This window comes from Diabrotica undecimpunctata, chromosome 9, assembly GCF_040954645.1.
Source record: "Diabrotica undecimpunctata isolate CICGRU chromosome 9, icDiaUnde3, whole genome shotgun sequence".
Classification (NCBI taxonomy): Eukaryota; Metazoa; Arthropoda; class Insecta; order Coleoptera; family Chrysomelidae; genus Diabrotica; species Diabrotica undecimpunctata.
This window is the reverse complement of record NC_092811.1, coordinates 89,346,147-89,366,823: the sequence shown is the minus strand read 5'-3', so window position 1 is coordinate 89,366,823 and position 20,677 is coordinate 89,346,147. Positions and strand designations below refer to the sequence as shown.

The following is a 20,677-nucleotide window of genomic DNA, read 5'->3' as shown; positions in this document are numbered from 1 at the left end:
TAGATTTACAAAAAATAAGCATACTTAACACTAAATAAACATGAAAAATCACTGAAATAGAGCTACCATAAAAGTAGCACCCCTTGTGTGTGATACAAAAATACATTCATTTTATTATAGCATGTGACATAAATATGTCAATAAATTCAAGAAATTTTGTAGTTGGTAAACAAAGTATATTTCGATATTTTTTATTTATTACTATTATCAATTAATCTGCCCCTCGCAGAATCGTGTTATTTTGTTTCCAATCCATTGTTTAGTTTTATACTGATATCTATGTTTTTTATAACTCTTAATTTGTTTTAAATTCTCCGGTAGACAATTGTATCATTTGGGCCCTATGTAGCCAACATATTTCTGGAGTATGAATTTATTACATTTAGATAAAATTGCATTATTCCTTACAAACTAGTTTGATGCGCATGATTGCTAATGTATAATAGTATCCTTTTTTATTTCATGTATGTGTATAAGGGCTTTGTAAGAGGACAATTTACGTACAGTTAAAAATTTATTCTCATTGTATAACAGTTCGCTGTAATATCTTAATTTTTTTCATAAAAATTTAATTAACCACTTCTGAATGTTTATAGAATGCAAGTAAATATTCCTTATTCCGCCCCATTCTAAAAGACCATCATAAGCATGGATAAACATAACCCGGATGGGAATAGAATAGAAATATATGCTTTATTGTCATTGAAAATTTTACAATTTTATGGACGAAGCTTACAAAGACTAAGAGGAAAAAGACAATAACAAATTGCATAATCAACCGTAGGAACTAATAAGTTTAAGCTACTTTGGGTAATGATGACCCACGGGTAAAGAACCATGGAACTGTACATTAAGATATTGTAATTTCTTAGTTATTAATTAAGAAACTCTTCTACTGAATAAAATGGTCTTTCAGATAGATCGGCTTTTGTCATTTTACGAAACTTCGGGAACGATGTTGCAGATTTATGTCGTAAAGAGAGATCGTTGTAGTGTTTTTGCAGAATATAATATAGATTTGTTTACTAACTGTGAACGGCATCGGTAAATAAACATCAAAGGTTGAATTTTCGTTTAGTAGTCACGATAAGGTCTTGCTGGAAAGACATGTAGGTATTTACGAACAGTTTCTAAAATATATAAAGAAGGAAGTAAAATCCCGTGATCTTTGAAGTAGACTCTGCAATGTGTTGTTCTTCTGAGGCCAAACAGATACTTTATTACTTTTTTTATTTAATAATATCAACGGATTGGGCAGCTGTACCAGAACCCCCAAAAGAAAGACCACATCGAAGATGAGACTCGAAGAAAGAAAAATATGCAATTTTGGAAGATTATAAATTGATCGCCTTCGAAACAGATCTTATTGCATAGCAGGCTGAGGCTAGTTTCTTACTTAACAAATCGATATGAAGGGACCATTTAAGGTTGCTGTCTCAAAAAATACCAAAAATTTTACAGAATCAGCGGTACTGATCTGGCTTTTAAGAGTTGGAGAGCTCCTTGATAGGATAATGCTACTGTTTTATCCAGGTTAAAAGAAAGTAAATTAGAGTCGGACCAGGTTTAAGCTGAAATGTTAAATAAGGTTTTTAAAATGGAAACTTTTAAATACAAAAACATATAAAAAATAAAACGACTCCCAGAATTGGAACAGTTTAAAAAATTATGTGACAAATTTCCTAATAAATTGTGAAATCTCAAGCACTGTTGCAGAGAAAAGTACCAAAGGCCAGAATGTATTCAAAGAAATACAAACAATTCGCTTTCACATTATACTTTTTGAACCCAAAACTTAAAACTTTTTGAAAAAAATTCTTTATTTACCAACTAAACGTTGTTTGGAAGAAATGACTGGAAACATTGTTTGTAAACCTGGATTAACTCAGACCTCTGTATTTAATGCTATCCAGTTTAAAGTTAAGACTATGTCAGAATTGGATAAACATTGTAGTATATGCATTTATGAAGTTGTGCTTAAGTCAAATCTTTATTTTCATTTTAGTTGTGATGAAATTGTTGGATTCCAAAACATGGAAAAAGAAAAAAAAACAGTCTGTAGTTGCATAAAACTGTACAGTTATTATGGAAAGAGGACTGTTTCAGAATTGGAAACAGCCAATTGCTTATTTTTTTAATTCAACCTGTGACGCGAACGACTTCACTAAAGTTCTCACTGAATGTGTTACCAAATTATCAGAATCTGGTTTACATGGTCACATTCTACTAACTGATTTAGGGTCAAACTTTATAAAGCTTTCCAGAAAATTAAATGTCACTGCTTAAGCTTATTTATTTTTTGATCCTCCACATCTACAAAAATCACCTAGAAATAACTACCGACGCGCATATTCAACCAACAAACTTTCAAAAAATGAAAGTGAAGTTAGCTACTCAAGTTTTAAATGGAACAGTTGCAAGGGTATGCAGACTTACATAGTACCCCTAGTAACACTACCCCTTCATGCTGCAGGTATTATTGAAATGATAAATAAATTTTCAGTTCCACCAATATATGTCACCACATAAATTTAAAAATGTTTTTTTAAGATTTGGATTATCAGCACAATTACCTCGACAAGATATGGATATTTTTGGATAACTTAAACGTATGTAAAGAAAACATCGATGTATGATCAAGATCTAAACTTCGTACCGGTTGGATGGTGACAATAAAAAGTCTAAACGTTCTTTGGCAGCGACTGGAAAGGGCAGGATTTATTAACTTAAAAGTCAGCGAACAAATCAAGATAGATTAGAAAATTATTTTCGGAAATTTAAGACCACAAGGGGGAAGCTCTGTAAACTCTATTCTTAGCCTTGAGAGTCTTAATTTTTACACCTGGAACATATGAAGTAAGCAGATGAGGGATTATATTAACAGGTTTAAATAATATCAAACATAATATTTTCAAACTTATAAATGTTACAAAAAATATAAATACCGCTATATCCATTTCAGATTCCAACTACAGGTACAGAAAATGCTTTACTTATATATGTGGATATTTGATCAAAAAAGCTTGACAAATGTATGATTGCGCTGTTTGTAATAAAGTTTTTCAAGAGGCTAAAACTAAAAATGACTGGTTTATTTACTAGACTAAAAGCATACAGTACTAAAAAAGTGTCGTGTTACATCTGTTCCGTGGTTGTGTGGATGCGTGTGTGATAAACTTATTTTCCACGGAAACAAAATAAAAATAATAATAAAATCTAATAAAATGTAACAAAAACTGTTAATCGTAAAACGTAATTAATTCTCGAATGGAAGGTATTATTGTATGTATCGTGGACTGATGCAAATTGTGACTGTTTGATTACTAAACTAAACACACATTCTTTGTTTTAAAAGCCAGACTATAAACTCAAATATTATCGGCCTGTTCTCATGTAACGTCATTGCTTACAATAGAATATTTCGTTTTCCATACATATAAGATTTTCCGTTTTTGTATAAGAATTATTAACTGCGAAAATGTAAATTTTATTATGAGATCTGTTATTTAATTTTTGAATAGAAAAGTTATAATTATTCATAATTAGCTTGTCGCTACACAGTTTTATTAACTTTCTTAAAAAGGTAGAATTTCTAAAACTTAATTTAAGGAGATGTCAAAAGAACATTTTCATCATCCATGTCTTAATTTTCCAATATCGTACATTGTAAAACTATTTATCAGATCCTACATTATATTGAATCCTCTGTTTTATTTTGTTGCCTTAGCAGCAATAATAATAAGTGCATAATAAATAATTTATAAATGAAGTATTCCTAAAAATTGATTTAAAAATTTGAATCTTAAAACAATAAACATAAAAAAAATCTTGATAGGAGCCCTCTTAACTTAATCACTATATTATTTGCTTGAGTATATTATATATTGCTATATATATATATATATATATATATATATATATATATATATATATATATATATATATATATATATATACTAATAATAAAAAACTAACCATAGATAGATAAACAGGTGTTCTACAAGATTTATTGTAATATTGAACAAAATATGATAAAAAATTACACCAATTTTAAATACACACAACGCAGAAGTATAGGGATATTTTTATAAATAGACGTATTTTCTTTACCTGTAATAAACTTAAAAAAAGTAATACAAAATTTGTAGTTTAAATTGTTGTTTAATATGTCAGAAACCATAAATTGCAAAAAAACAGAAAATTGGAACAAAAAAAAATATATTGCAAATCACGCATGTTTCACATACCACCATAAAATGTCAAAAATACGGAATAAAAATTAGATTATTAAGATTATTAAAATATCCTTAGACTTTTCCGTTGTGTGTATTTGAACATGGGATAATATTTTCAATTTTCTATCCCCCTTTTTATTTTGTTACTTTTCAGATCCGCGTTAAAATATTTTAAAGAATAAAATAACCGTAAACGAATAAATAATTTTATAACATATATATATATATATATATATATATATATATATATATATATATATATATATATATATGGAAATGAATCACATGGATGTTTAAAAGGAACTTCTTTCATGATCCTAAGGTACGAGTGAGATATTTCACCTTTAGTAAATATTTCTTCAAATGAAGAACAAAACATTATTTCTAATTTATAAATATATTGTACGAAGTTCTCACTTGGAGTTCTCAGTCTCCCATAATCACATTTATCAATATTGTATGCTTTAAAATGTGTCAATAACAAACTACTATCTAGTTCTTCTATTTCCTTTGAATATTTAATACATATATGACAAGCATGAATATTGAGAGCCTTTTTAATTAAATAACCACATACATATTTAAAAGCATTTTGGGTTGTTAGTTTTTCTGTTCTGTAATCACAATCTGGAAGCGAAATAGCCTTCACTGGAGAGTATTGTTCACTACAAGTTTTTTTTACATTTAAATCCATTAAACGTTTATCTAAATCATCTTTGCAATTCATTTTGTTAGAATGCATAAAATTTTGACAAAATAGTTTTTTAAATGCCCTCTGAAATTGTATGGGAGTTGGATTGATGGAATTTCCACCTTGTTGTCTTATACTACCAAAATAATTTTCCACGCAGTCTTGTTGTTTTTAAGTATTTAAAATCATGAGACTTTAAGTTATCCCAAAGCTTTTTAACACCATTCATTGTTACAATCCAACACTTTTTTGATCGCGAACGACATGTTACATCTTTTCCTGTTTTATCTAATATTTTCAGTTTATGTACCAAATCTATCATAGAATCTAGGTAATTGATCTGAAAATCAGTTCCCTCAAATACATTTTTAAATTTGTTAGGATTATTCTTATCAGTAGAATTTAAAATATCAAACAAATTATCAAATTTTTCAATAATTTCTATTGTTCCCAATGCATCTGATGGAAGAATACCAAGAGAAATATATGTATACATAGAACTTGCAACAGTGTTACTTAAAATTTGAGATGCTAGTTTTACTCGCATTTTTTCAAAAGATGTAGGATATATATGGGAGTGTGTTAGTTTTGGTGCACACTTATAGAACTGCTTTTTATCTTCATGATAAAAAGTTTCTATAAATGACCAAGATGTTTTTTTGTCATCAAAATAAAAAACATTATTAATTAAGTTATTTCTAGTGGCTTTAATTAAATGACATGGATCAAATATATAAATAATTTTTTGTCCATTGACATCAAATTCTGAGTTAGCTGGAGAAATCCCCAGTAATTTACTCAATTTTAGAAAATTTGATCCCATATCAGTAACAAGACAATTCACATATAAACCTGATTGAAATAGTTTAGAAATACATTCTTTTATAATAGGAAGAAGGTGATTTGCTTCAAAGGTACTGTTTACAAAGAAATATGCTAGTTGTTGTTTCCAATTTGAATATAAGCCTCGAAACATTATCACAAGTACATTTTGTGCAATTATTGATTCCTTTTTCCCATTTCCTATAGACCAACAATCTCATCACGACCTGTATCAAAAAATAAATTACTTTTAATAGACATTTCATCAATACAAATACTACAGTGCTTGTCCTGATCTAACATTGTGTTCACTTTTAACTTTAGGGCATCAAATATTTGGTCATTATTCAAACCAGGTTTACAGACCAAATTTTCAGTAATTTTTTGAAGACTTCGTTTTGAGGGCAAATACAATATTCTTTCCATAAAAGCATAGGCTCTTGGGCCCAAAAAATATAGTGTTAATGCAAATTGTTTATATTCATCAGAATACCTTCTACTTTTTGGACATTTAGTTTTTAAAATTGCTTGAGCTTTCACTATTTGTGCTAGGGATTTGTTTAACAATTTGTCACACATTTGAAAAAATTTTTTTAAAGATTTATTGTCTTCCTTCTGTTTGGAAGACGCATATGCTTTCTTTGCACTTGCACGCAATTTTTTTATTTTTAATCTTAGCTTCTTTTTCCTGGGTGTACCTCCCGACAACTTGGAGGGGGTTTGTGTTTCAGCTGTGAAACATTCTGGAGTATGGGGCCTAGGTGGGCTAGACACTTCCTGCCTATTAACATCTGAAATATAAAAATATATTTAATAACCAAATAACATATAAACGTTCAAAGTAGATATGTTAATGCTTATTAGTGATTACTTGAATGCATAATACAGTTGTAGGAACAATAAATAAAATTACCTGTTAACAGAACATCTTCCATCAAAGTATCAGTTATACTATGGTTATCATCAATTGGATTTTTAATGGCAACTGGCTGCACAATATCTATTTCTATTATACCTAAAACCACAACATAAATATTACTCAGTATGTAACCATAAGATATATGTTCTTAATAAGGCTGATAAAAGATCATTAAATTTCACAATTCCAGATCTTGTTTATACCTATTATGAAAAACAACAAACAACTTTGTATATAGTTGTAAGTAGATACTGATTTTTATATGACTTTTATAATAAAGCACTATAATTGTGAATAAATAAAAAGTATCTACCTTCCAGCCTTATGACTTTCTTTAATGGTTCGTCTGTGTGTTTTGAATACTGAAGAGTATGTGAGAAAATCGTTGAATGCGCTTGTTGAAATAATCTCTTCCTTGTGTTTCCTTTGTACATGTACGCCGGTTCGAAATGTTTCTCGCAAATTTTATAATTTGTATGCAATTTAACATGTTTGGAAAGCAGATCATACCTATTGGCCGCTTTCAGCCATAATTCAGCTCTAAAAAAAGTGTATTTAACTAAAATATAAACATTCAGACAACATTTGTAATACGTTTGAATTTAAAATTTAATTTGTTTACCTGCTACGATTAGTCGGTATTGAAAAGAGACTAATTCCTTCACCAGTTTTCGATGGGCACCCAAGAACAACACAATAAAATCCTCCCTTTGGTGCAGCGATCACAATAAGTTTATTTCACAAATATATTAAATTAACTAACTAACTAAATAACTAACTAACTAACTAACTATTAAAAAACAAACACCAAACACTTCTCAATACATAAACAAACAAGACATCAAAACTACATAAAACATGGCGGATTTCGCACATGCGCAAAGAAATTTGGATTGCGAAAAAGCCCTCCGTTTCGCTTCTGGTTGTGATTAGTATTCTGTGCTAAGCCCGAAACCATAGAATAACCCAACACACACCGAAACCGAAAAAACAAGCGGAATATAGCCGCAAATGTCAACCATGACATGAAATAAAATATTTGGGTTTGGCAGTATTGGGATGTTTTTATAATTCATATGTTGTATGCTTCAAATATAAAGAGAGAAAGCTTTTAAAAAGTACATTTTGATTGTGCTATTTTATGAATTATGCAATTTTTAATTTATATGAAACAATAACGAGTAAATATTTGTCTCTTTCGAGATTAATTGCAAACATCTGTTGCAATCTGGCAACTGCTAATTTGACGATTGCCAAATCTACCCCCTAATTTATGAAAGGGCAATTGCCAAAAAAGATTTCTAATAATTAACTGCAACTAATCTCCAAAGAAACAAATATTTATTCATTTTTGTTTTATATAAATAAAAAATTGCAGAATTCATAACACAATATAATTAAAATGTACTTTTCTAAAGCTTTATCTCTTTAAATTTGAAGCATACAACATATACATTAAGACAGTTTTACATTATGCTATTTTCATGCTAGGCAAGAGCCATGCAAGACAGATCATGGAACTGCGCATGCCCACGGGCTATTTCCATGCAATTCCTGTGCTAGACGAAAAATTAGAACATGTTCTATTTTTCATGCTATTTTCTTGCAATTTATCGTTAAAATTCATGTTGCCAACATAACAATTTATAATAGATTACAGAATAAAACATAACCTTATCTCTATCTTTAGCGTATATATCATAAATTGCCCTACACACAATGGGAATAAATTGAGATATAGCTGATTCTGATACTCTAAAATTGTACATTAGAGATCGAAACGTTTCACCAGTTGCCAGATACCTTAAAGTTATAATTAATTTTGTCCTTGATGGAATGCACTGGCGAAAATTGGTATCTCTTTTCTGAATTAAGGGATTAATTTTTTCCAGGAGCTTAAGGAAAGTGGACTCGTTCATTCGAAGAAAGTTTTTAAAACTTTGAAGGTCTCTAGCATCCAAGAACTCTTGGGGTAACTTCAAATTTCCCAGTCCTACTTTCAACCAAGGTTTGACCCAGCATTTTCTAGGTTTTCTTTTTTTATTATTTTTCATGATTGTTGCTGCAACAGCAATATTCAACAATAACAATATTTTCTTTTCTTTGGTTGACATCCTTCACCCTTTTAATAACCATAAATAGTGTATATTTATTTATTATATTATTTATTTTAGTACTTAATTATATTTATTTAAAATAAAATAACCTCAAATTGATAAATATTTTCTGTTGGCAACAATGAAAGTGGGATCTAAAATTGCACAGAAATATCTCTGATGTAAAAAGGTCAAGCTAGGCAAGAGATGTGCCATGCAAGACGGACTTGCATAGCATGAGACTTGCATAGCCTAGATGTAAAGCTGCCTTTATAAAAACATGCCAACACTGTAAACCAAAATTTTTTGTTCCATGTTTGACATTTGCGGCTATAATCAGCTTGTACTTTCGGTAAGGTTAAACTCAACCAAGGATCTTTTATTTCAGTCTTTCACATATTCTTTGCTTTCACTGTCATTTTTTAGTCTCGGCTCTCGGCAAAGGCTAAAAACGTTAAACACACGTTATAAAAAAGAAGCAGAGGTGAATCAAGATTTTAGTTGCTTATTAGTACCACCAGGGAGCGGTCATGTCAGCGCTATTATTGCTTCTAAAGACAGTTTTACATTATGCTATTTTCATGCTAGGCAAGAGCCATGCAAGACAGATCATGTAACTGCGCATGCCCACGGGCTATTTCCATGCAATTCCTGTGCTAGACGAAAAATTAGAACATGTTCTATTTTTCATGCTATTTTCTAGGAGCAGCTAAATGTACCATACGAATCCAACGTTGCCAAGTTGGCTAGAAAAAGAATAGCGCGAATTTCAAAATTTAGGATTGAAGTTTCTGATATCAGTGGTAAACCAATAAACTTACTCGCGTATTTAGAAAATAAGTTGCTTATAATTAAGATATTTTTAATCGTCTGATGCTAATTATTTGTTAATATAGGAGACAACATTCACACAGTAAGTACTTACATATTTTTTTAAGAAATAAATGAGAAGTTAAAACTGATTATTTTAATTAATTGTTGAAATTTTGAATGTTATTTGTAAAGATAAAATATTATAATAAGGAACAATTTGTGTTTCGCGTTCTAAATATGACAAAAACAAGTGAATTATTTTAGTAAGTTATCAATCACTCTGTATTAGGAATTAAAAGAAAACAATGGTAAAAAATAAGTTTATTTATATCTACATACAGTATACCACAAAATATATCGATCGTGAAATTGCAAAAGTTCATGTTAATTTAATATATTGCAAAAAAAAAAGAAAGATTTGTATTTCACTATTTTTAAAATATTCGACTTAAAGTAGGTATAACGTCAATGTAAACTTAAAAATAATTATGATCATTTTCAGTACTTCGTGAAATAAATTGAGATTATCCAAGTATACATTCTTTTATATTTACAATTTCTTTTACAGTGGGTTTGCTTATATGTTTAGAATTCATAACTTGTTTCTTTTTTTTTTCGTGGAATAAAATGTTAGCTGCTTTTTAATTTTTTTATTATGAGGCTCTACATTAATTGTTGTAGGTGAAAACTTTTTGACTGTATTTAGGTTACATTCAACCATAGTATTTTCACTTTTTAATGTTTTTACAACATGTTTTTGTTACGTTGTCTCTGTGGGCTTTTAATAATATTGACGACCAGTTTCTTTTTAATATCTTTTATTAAAGACCAACTAAACTTAATACATGATTATATCTAACGAGCCATCTTTTTCGATTGCTGTCCGCTGTCCATCTCCTTCACCTGTCACTCATGTTAAGGTAGGTTTACAAATATTAAGGTAGGTTCACATAACATAACATGCCCCTTTTTTTTACAAAAAAAACTAAACTATCCCAACAACCTAAATCTACCCGCAACACTACACTGCCGCATTACTCTTCTGAAAATGAAAACCTTTTTGGTCTATTTACAATTCGACCACTCCTGGTACAAAATTGATTACTTACATTTGGTCTATGTGACCTATTTAAGCTAACATTTAAATTGTCATAACTTTGATTTGAAATTGATGTATCGTTGTTCATATTTGGAGCCTCATACAAATTGGAACTAGCTGCTGTACTATTTTCATGCTTAACTATCACCTCACTATTTTGTCTACTAATTGTACTGGCAGGCTTTAATATGTGTTGTCTGTTCCTACGATAATGTACACCTTCAGGTGTTCTGACGACATATGATCTTGGAAAAGGACCTATTTCTATCACAGTAGCTGGTAACCACGGTGACGATGGAACCTTTTTATAAAATACATTTTCTCCAACAAACAGATTCGGTAAGTTTCTAGCTGACCTATCATGATATTCTTTTACTTTCCTTTCTTTTTCCTTAATAAATTTGTTATATTCGTCCCTATCAATTGTTTTTGGTATGAGTATTTTTTCACTAACAGGTAATTTCATTCTTAAATTACGTGACATTAATAACTGTGCTGGAGAATAACCACATTCTAACGTTGTATTTCTGTATTGCAACATTCCCTGATATGGATCAGAGCCTGACTCTATACACTTATTAAAAATATTCTTTACAGTTTGAACTGTCCTCTCTACCAAACCATTACTTTTTGGATAATAAGGACTAGAACTTTGATAAGTAATGTCCCAATCTACTAAAAATGACTGAAACTCTTTTGATGAGAATGGGGGACCATTATCAGACATTAAGATCAATGGTATTCCATGTCTCGCAAATATAGACTTCATTGTACTAATGACCTCTTTTGCTGAAGTATTATTTAAAGGCGCTATTTCAAAGTATTTAGAATAATAATCTACTAATAATATATATGTGACTTTACTATAATAAAAAAAATCAACACCAATTTTCTGCCAAGGCAAAGTTGGTATTTCATGTGGTAATAGTTGTTCTGGACTATTTGATCTATGATATTTAATACATGCTGGACACTGTTCAACTTTATTCTTTATATCTACTGTCATGCCTGGCCAAAAAACTACTGTACGTGCTTGTCGAATACATTTTTCATATCCTAAATGTCCTTCATGAATTATTTCTAATATAACTTGACGCAATGATTCAGGAATTATTATTTGATTTCCTCTAAAGACTAATCCATCCACAACATGTATTTCATGATTGAAATTGTAATACGGTTTAACCTCCGTTTCCAATTTATTTTTTGAACTTGGCCAACCTTCATTATAATATCTTATTATTGACTGTAAAACTATATCAGTTTTGGTTGCTGCCTGTATTTCCATTAATTTCTTTGAAGACACAGCTAAATTGTTAACTAATAAACTTCCATGTATACGTAACTCTTCATCTCCACTATCAGTATTATCTGGACCTTCTACTGGTGCCCTACTTAATGTATCTGCGATGAAAAGAAATTTTCCTGGAGTATAGCTAACTTCTAAATCATAAAGCTGTAAGTTTAGCATCATCCTTTGCAAACGTGCTGGAACCTCAGATAATGGTTTTTTAAAAAGACTGACTAATGGTTTATGATCTGTTTCAACTTGAACTTTTCTACCATAAATGTATTGTTTAAATCTAGTACATCCGAACTGGATTGCATATAACTCTTTCTCTATTTGTGCATAATTTGACTGAGCCTGTGACAAAGATTTAGATGCATATGCTATAGGTTTTTTGTTTTGTAAAATCACTGCACCAACTGCAAATTGTGAACTATCAACTGATAATGTTAAAGGTAAATTGTTATCAAAATATGCTAGTACTGGCGTTTGACTAATCATTTCTTTAAGCGACTCAAATTCTCTTCCATGCTCTTCTGTCCAATGAAAACTAATATTTTTTTTCAATAACAACCTTAAATTTTTTGTACGCTCTGCTAAATTATCTATGTACTCACCTAAATAATTAATCATTCCCAAAAATCTTCTAATATCAGCTACACTGTTAGGAATAGACATTTGACAAATTGCACTTATTTTACTAGAATCTGGACATATGCCTTCTGCACTAAAAATATGACCCAAATATTTTATATCTGATAATAGAAATTTGCATTTGTCCATATTGAATTTTAAATTGAATTGTTTTGCCCTTTCTAGTACTAGTTCTAGTATTTTATTGTGACCTTCCAAAGTTTCACTATAAATTAAAATATCATCTATATATAAACAAACTCCTTCTATGTCTCCAACTATTTCATTCATTACTTTATGAAAAATTTCAGGAGCGCAGCTTATACCGTAAGGTAATCTTGTAAATCTAAACCTTCCAAAGGGTGTATTAAATGTGCATAGCTTAGAACTCTCTAAATCTAATGGTATCATCCAAAACCCTGACTGTGCATCTAGTGTTGAAAAATATTTTGCTTTTGCTAATTTTGACCTAATCTCATTAAATGTTGGTATAGGATAATGACATCTTTTTATAGCTTTGTTTAAATTACGGGGATCCAGACAAACTCTCAAACTTTTATTACTTTTTTCGACTAAGACTATTGAATTTACCCATTCACTTGCTTCATTGACTTTTTCTATTACTCCCGTAGACAACATTCTGTTTAATTCTTCTTTTAATTTATCATGTAAAGAAAAAGGTATTCTTCTTGGCGGTTCTATTATAGGTTTAATATTTTTATCAATTTCTAAGTGACATATATTAGGTAGACAACCTAGACCAGTAAAAACTTGTTTATTTTTCTCTATTATAGACTCATGACTTACTAGACCAACTCTTTTAATTAATTTTAATTTATGACAAGTATCTAGACCCAAAATTGTTTGACACTCCAAATTCACAATAATGAACTCAATATTTTCTAACCTATTCTCAATTTCACATAACAAATTTACTTTTCCTACTATAGGTATGACATCATTTGAAAAAGACTTTAAATTTATACATGTAGGTACCAGTTCTAACTTTTCTACATTAACCTCATTAAAAATTTTTATTGACATCACATTAGCTTGTGCACCTGTATCTAAATAACATACTACATTTATTTTATTGATTCTGGCTACAATTGACCAATTCTGATTAATACTATTCTGACTAATAGTTTTAATAACAAAACATGGATCACTTCCATTATTAGATGATTGTACTGTACTTTCTCTTAAATTTATTTTATTTACTCTTTTAGTTTGACAACATTTTGCATAATGACCTTGTTTTTTACAATAATGACAAATAGCTACTAATGCTGGACATTTATTTCTATGGTTTTCACCACATCTTTGACAAACTTTTCTTACCACTTGATTATTTTCACTATTCTTACTCTGATTTGCACATCCATTATATCTTGATTTAAAATTCTGACTCGTTACCTGACTTTGACTGTTTGTGTTCGTACCATCTATGTTGTACCTTTGACCATCATCATTTCTCCAACTTGGACCTGGGACTTCATTTCTATACCTTGAATGATTTGAATTGTGACTCTTGTAACTACTATTTTGGTAAAAATTCGGACCTGGACCATCTTTATTCTTCTCTACTTTGTATACCACTGCTTCTGAATTTTTATTTAACTGTTGTGCTTGCATTTGAGTTGTAATTATATTTTGAGCAATTTGTAATACCTTTTCTGTCTTCAGATCTACTTCTTGCAATAGTTTTTGCTTAATTGAATGGTATTTAGGATTTAAACCAATAATGAACATGTCACACACCAAACTTTCTTTTAAAATTCCTAATTCACATGTTAAACTCAAATTCTTTAGACTAGTCATGAAATCTTCAATGGTTTCACCATCTTTCTGTACTCTAGTAAGAAAATAATGTCTTTCTACTGTTAAATTTTTCTTCGGGTTACAGTATTTTTCAAATTTCCCTACAACTTCTTGAAATGTTACAGTATCCATGTTAACCTCAAATGACTTGTAAATATTTCTTGCATCTGTACCAATATAGTGCAATAATAAAGCTACTTTTCTCGCATCGTTTTCTTCCTCTAAACCTGTGGCCCTCAAAAATATTTTGAAATTTATGCTCCACTCTCCCCAGTTGTGTGCCAAATTTCCTTGCATTGACAATGGTTGGATTTCATTTCCTATTACGTTACTTTTTATTTTTACAACGACAGGTTGATTCTGCTCTATAGAATCTTGTTCCGACATGGTTGAACTTTATCTTTTGACCGTTTTTAATTCAATTTCTTTTAAAACCAACCAGACCACCACGTGCTGTTAAACCATGTTTCGACTTTTGTATGACTATTATAATACTCGTTGCTATAATCTGACCTGAATTTCTTCTGACACCATGTTACGTTGTCTCTGTGGGCTTTTAATAATATTGACGACCAGTTTCTTTTTAATATCTTTTATTAAAGACCAACTAAACTTAATACATGATTATATCTAACGAGCCATCTTTTTCGATTGCTGTCCGCTGTCCATCTCCTTCACCTGTCACTCATGTTAAGGTAGGTTTACAAATATTAAGGTAGGTTCACATAACATAACAGTTTTAAATTGTCTGCATTTTCAATTAATTCTATATTGTGGTGTAGTTTAGAAACTTCTATTGTATCATGTTTTCTCAACTGTTGAATATTGTCAGTAATATTATCATTATTTTGTGACAGCGTTTTTAAATGGTCTATAATTTCTACACTATCATCATTGTCACTAATACCTAAATTTATATTTAGTTCAAGCGACTTCTGTCTTAAAGTTGAAGCAACAGTATGTATGTGTTTACATATTGTATGTTTTATAGAAAAATCTATACAATTACAACTAAACGAATGAATACATACATGACATTCAGAGCATGTTAGGTGACAGCATGGTTCTCCATTTTTTGCCACTTCATAACTTTTTATACTGGAAGTAGTACTGCCTAATTCTGATACATACCACATATTACTACTATTTATATTTTCAATTTTTTTAATTTGATTAATTTCTTTTATTGCAGTTCTATGTCTTTTGTTTATAAGCTGTATATGTGATGAATTTTTTCCTTTTACCTTTTTTAAGATTCGCTCAATAATTTTATCTCTAATGAATTTATTAAGTGCATCAAGTCCTTTGTCTAACCTTTTTACCATCTAAATACACATATTTTATAATTTTATGCATGCTCTTAAATCCCATGTTTGTATTAATTCCTGCATTTTGACGGTATGAATAAGCCCATAGTTGAAAATTTCTATCATAAGTATTCAAGAAATATTCACCAAAATTTATTGTTTCTCCATCTTCAAATGTTTGCTCGATAAAATTTGATAACAGTTTCTGAAATTCTTCTTTATCTGTTACAGTATGTAAAATTTTTAAAGACTGGTATACTATTTCTCTTTTTTCTAAATTACTAATTTTGGACATATTCAATTGCCAAGCTCTGTCTACGTGCCATGCACAATACAATTGCATATTAACTTCACCCATAATTGACCTCCAAGCATTATAGAAAACATGCGTTATATCTGTCATAAATCATTTGGTGTTAGGACCCCTATTTTATTTTTAATTGTCCGAAAAAATAATTCAAATATAAGAGTGTCTTTTCTATTTGTTAATAAACATGCACCAGGAAACCCTTCACCCCACTATATATAAACACATATGTATATATATATATATATATATATATATATATATATATATATATATATATATATATATATATATATATATATATATATATATATATATATATATACAGTGTAGGTAAAAGTTTATGGTCGGTATGGTAAAATTTAACAGGATATCTAACACAGATATATAATCATATTTTCAGCGAATACGACAAAAATAACAATCATATTTCCCTTTGGTCTCCCCTCCATATTTGACGCCCATTGCCCATTGGTGAGACGATTAGTTCCGATCAGAGATATTTTACATATCTCTGGTTCCGATCCTAAGAAGAGGTGGATCGTTGACATTTTAAATATACAAATAGTACTTACATTTACATTACACATTATTAAATCGCGAATCGTCTAAATTGACATTTAAAAACTTTAAATGTCATTTAAAAAGTTTTTCCACTTTTCTTGTTAGCCGTGTTCTTCTTTTATTTAAAATTAAACCAGATTTTGAACATGTGTTCACAAGGAACAGATTTTGTTACAATACTACAATATTTTATGAATATAGTGGTTAAGTTAGGATACACATGGCGATGGTTTTTCCACCACTGTAATGGACAGTTCCAATCTCCGTTCGAATTTTTTTGTGGGTATATATCATCAGACAAATACATGTCGACTTCTTTTATATCTCTCGATACAGGTGTATGTTTAGATGAGTCATGTCTAATTCATCAAAAATATACCATAGATTTAAGTCATCTTTATCAGTTTCTTTTTCTTGTACTGGTTGATTTTCAATAGTACAATCTTCTTTTTCTTTTTTTATAGAAGTAACCAGCTTCTTAACTCTTTCTTTTGTTTTTTTACCTTCATTTTTATCAGAAAATCGCTGCATTTTAAATCGTTATTTGTCATTTTTGAATCTACGGTTTCTCACTGGTAAGCCAACTAGTTGATGGTTGATTAAAAAAAAATCGGTTGCCTGTAAAGTCGGTTTTACGGGCGAAGATTTTACGTGACAACGTCTTTTTCTCGGTAGAATATTTATTGATATGAATATTATTAAATTGCACAATAGGAACAAGGAATTGAATGAAAATAAGAATTGCACAAATTTTAACTATAGAAATATATTTTGTTTACTAAAACATTGTACATGTAAACTTAAACTTAACTAATTTCTATTTGAGTGATTTTGTTGAGGATAGGACGATGATAGGAGAAATATGAAATGAAAGGAAGTGTTTCTGCTGTAATGTGTCTTGAACGCCAAGAACGCTCGAGAAAGACAGAGACACAAGCACGGAAGCACGCACCGATTCAACGCGCCTAATACTCTAGTGCTGCGCGCGCAGCGGACCGATCATGTTTGAGTGTGAGAGAGACGCAAGGCATTCGCCGGTCCGGCGGGCCTCTCTCTCGTTCGGTGACTCACTGTAACAGACGTGAGCGGGCGTTACACTTTTTCATGAATGACTCCGAGCCACAACCTAATTTAAGACGTTGTCACGTCAAAAACTACGTTTTGTGTAGACCTAAAGAGAGGAGCAACGAACACTTTACGTCGACGAGGACGATTAGTTGATCTGAAAGACTACTACAAAACTAAAAATAACTCTTTCGGGACAGTGGACAGTCGGGCTATCGGTTTACGTTGAAAATAAAATAACTAGGTATTCGGATTAATGAATGAGTTTCGATTTGCGATTGATCTGCATTTTCGAAGGTGATGGATACTTCCATTTATAAAAATATTAGTTTAGAGTAAAAGAAACAAATAGATATGCATTTACTAAACCTATGCAAAGACTTGTTTCATCCGTTTTCCATAGTTGAAGAAAGAGCTTTTAAAAAGTTTGCAGGGTGGATTCCTAGATATCAACCACCAACAAGAAAAACTTTGTCAGGTCATTACTTTAGGAATGTTATATCAAAACTGATCAAAAAGATTTAGGGGATAGAACAGAGTGGCACATTGTCATTATATACATTTATGGATTCACGATTTAAAGTGCAGGGATTTTCTGATAAAAATGAAGCTAAAAAACAAAAGAAAGAGTTAAGAAGCTGGTTACTTCTATAATTAAAGAACAAGAAGATTGTACTAATGAAAATCAACCAGTACAAGAAAAAGAAACCGATAAAGAACCATTACAATGGTGGAAAAACCATCGCCATGTATATCCTAACTTAACCACTATATTCATAAAATATTGTAAAAAATGTTCAAAATTTGATTTAATTTTAAATAAAAGAAGAACACGGTTAACAAGAAGTAAAGTAGAAAAACTTATGTTTTTAAATGTCAATTTAGACTATTCGCGATTTAATAATAACGTGTAATGTAAATGTACGATTTACTATTTGTATTGTTTAGTTTATTTTTCAAGTTATAATAAATATATCCTTCATTAGTTTCTTTCACTTCAATAAATATACACAAACAATAATATGCATTATGTTTGTTTATTCGAAACTATTGGTAACAATCAACTAGTTACTTGTTTACGAAAAACGATTCAGTTTCGTTAACGATAAAAATGTCAACGTCCCACCTCTATATAGTTTCTTATTTATCGCATGTGAAATACCGGTTCTGAAGTTGATTAATGGTATTGCTGTTGCAACGCGACGTTGCCAAATAATTTTGTATGAAGAGTGTTTATTGTTGGCGTTATAATACAGTTTATTATTTTATTGGAAATAATGCACAATGTGACTTTAAAATAAGCTTATTTTGACGTTTAGATTTTTAATTCGGAAATCGTACTTAAAATACGAAACATTAATAAATTTTATTTATATAAAACGATTTCCGAAGTGGAAATCAAAATGTTAAATAACACTTAGTGTAAAGTAAAATTGTGGCATATTTCCAATAAAAAACAGTAAGCTGCTATTTAAATCCATTTCGCCCAAATTTTATTATCTTAGAACATTGTTCAAATGCTAAAAAGACAATAGGTCAAATAAAACCAATAAGTTTGGCAATCTTGAATTTCCCCTTTTTTATTATTTCCACTCATGTATTTTCGGCGATATTTAAAGGGCGGACCTAATATACCTCTCTTTTTAAACAGGTGTTTCTCACTCCATCTCACATAAGGTCCATACCGACCATAAACTTTTACCTACACTGTATATATATATATATATATATATATATATATATATATATATATATATATATATATATATATATATATATATATACAGTGGAACCTCGATTATCCGTCTCTCTATTAACCGTCAGGGTCCATACATAAGTTATATTACCAACATAAGTAAAAATTTAGTCATCAATTCATTTTGTTTGAGCAGTGCGGATAAGCTAAACGAAATTCGTTGAAATGTGTATGTGAAGTTATGCCACCACCGCATTTTTTATGTAAATAATTATTGTTCTTATTCAGGGCTCTGGATTAAACTTCAATTTAAATAGGTAATGATAAGTGATACCGTTCTTTTAAAATTCCATTTTTATAATCGCAAGCCGAAAATAAAAACGCAGAGCACAATAATTGTTACAGTCAATATCTATGTGCCAACATAATTCAGTTTGATTCAAATTCGAACATTGATTGTGTCACTTAGTCGCATTGAGCAAAAAGTATGATGTTCCGAGAACGACAATCAATGATTTAAAGAAAAATGCTGATGAAATTGAAAAGTATGCTTCGCAAATGGAATCGTTGAATGGCCGGATGAAACATAGTTAGACAATGAAAAAAAGCCACAAATGAATCACTCGACACGGCACGACACGACACTGTATTTGTGGTTCGTTCAAAAAAGAAGCGAAGGTGTTCCTGTGTCTGGAACAATTGTTGCGAAAAAGCGTTGTTTTTCAACATGAAATTAAATGGCGGTCCTTCATTCAAAGGAAGCAGCCATTAGTTCGAAAAGTTTAAAAATCGTCACGGTATACAGGAACTGAAAATCGAAGGTGAAAAATTGAGCGCCGTAAATATTGAAGTCGTTGACGAATATAAAAGAAAGTTTCAAGATATGAGCGATCAGACACGCGATCAAGTTTTCAATGCGAATGAAACTGGTTTAAACTACATAGCATTGCCAACTAAAACACTAGCTGCACTGTCTAAAAAATATAAACCAGGATTTAAAACGCAAAAGTAACGAATCACAGCAATGATATGTTTCAAGGGCATAAATATGAACGCGCTTTCCGTTAACTACTACGCACAAGTAAAATGCTCTGGATCAAAGAAATACCGAAGAAATACGCATCTGTGATATATAAACAAACTTTAAAATGTGTTTATTATCAACCCCAGCGATGCAAAAGGATTGAAAATACTTTTTCGGTGTTTTAACGTATACGATAGGAAATTGAAATACATTGAAAATATGTTTCGGTGTTTTAATACATACAAGGTGATTTGAAATGCTACAATGGGACACAACAATGAAGTTCTAAATTTTATG

General features: G+C 30.2%; 1 protein-coding gene across 1 annotated transcript; it reads right to left on the bottom strand.

Moving 5' to 3' along the window:
* Nucleotides 1-3,988: 3,988 nt before the first annotated feature.
* Nucleotides 3,989-7,603, bottom strand: LOC140449731 (uncharacterized). The gene is made up of 4 exons (XM_072543050.1): nt 7,290-7,603; nt 6,981-7,207; nt 6,662-6,763; nt 3,989-6,539 (listed from the first exon to the last, which is right to left on the bottom strand). The coding sequence occupies exons 2-4, from the start codon at nt 7,099-7,101 to the stop codon at nt 5,950-5,952; spliced, it is 813 nt and encodes a 270-aa protein (XP_072399151.1). The 5' UTR covers nt 7,102-7,207; nt 7,290-7,603; the 3' UTR covers nt 3,989-5,949.
* Nucleotides 7,604-20,677: the final 13,074 nt, after the last annotated feature.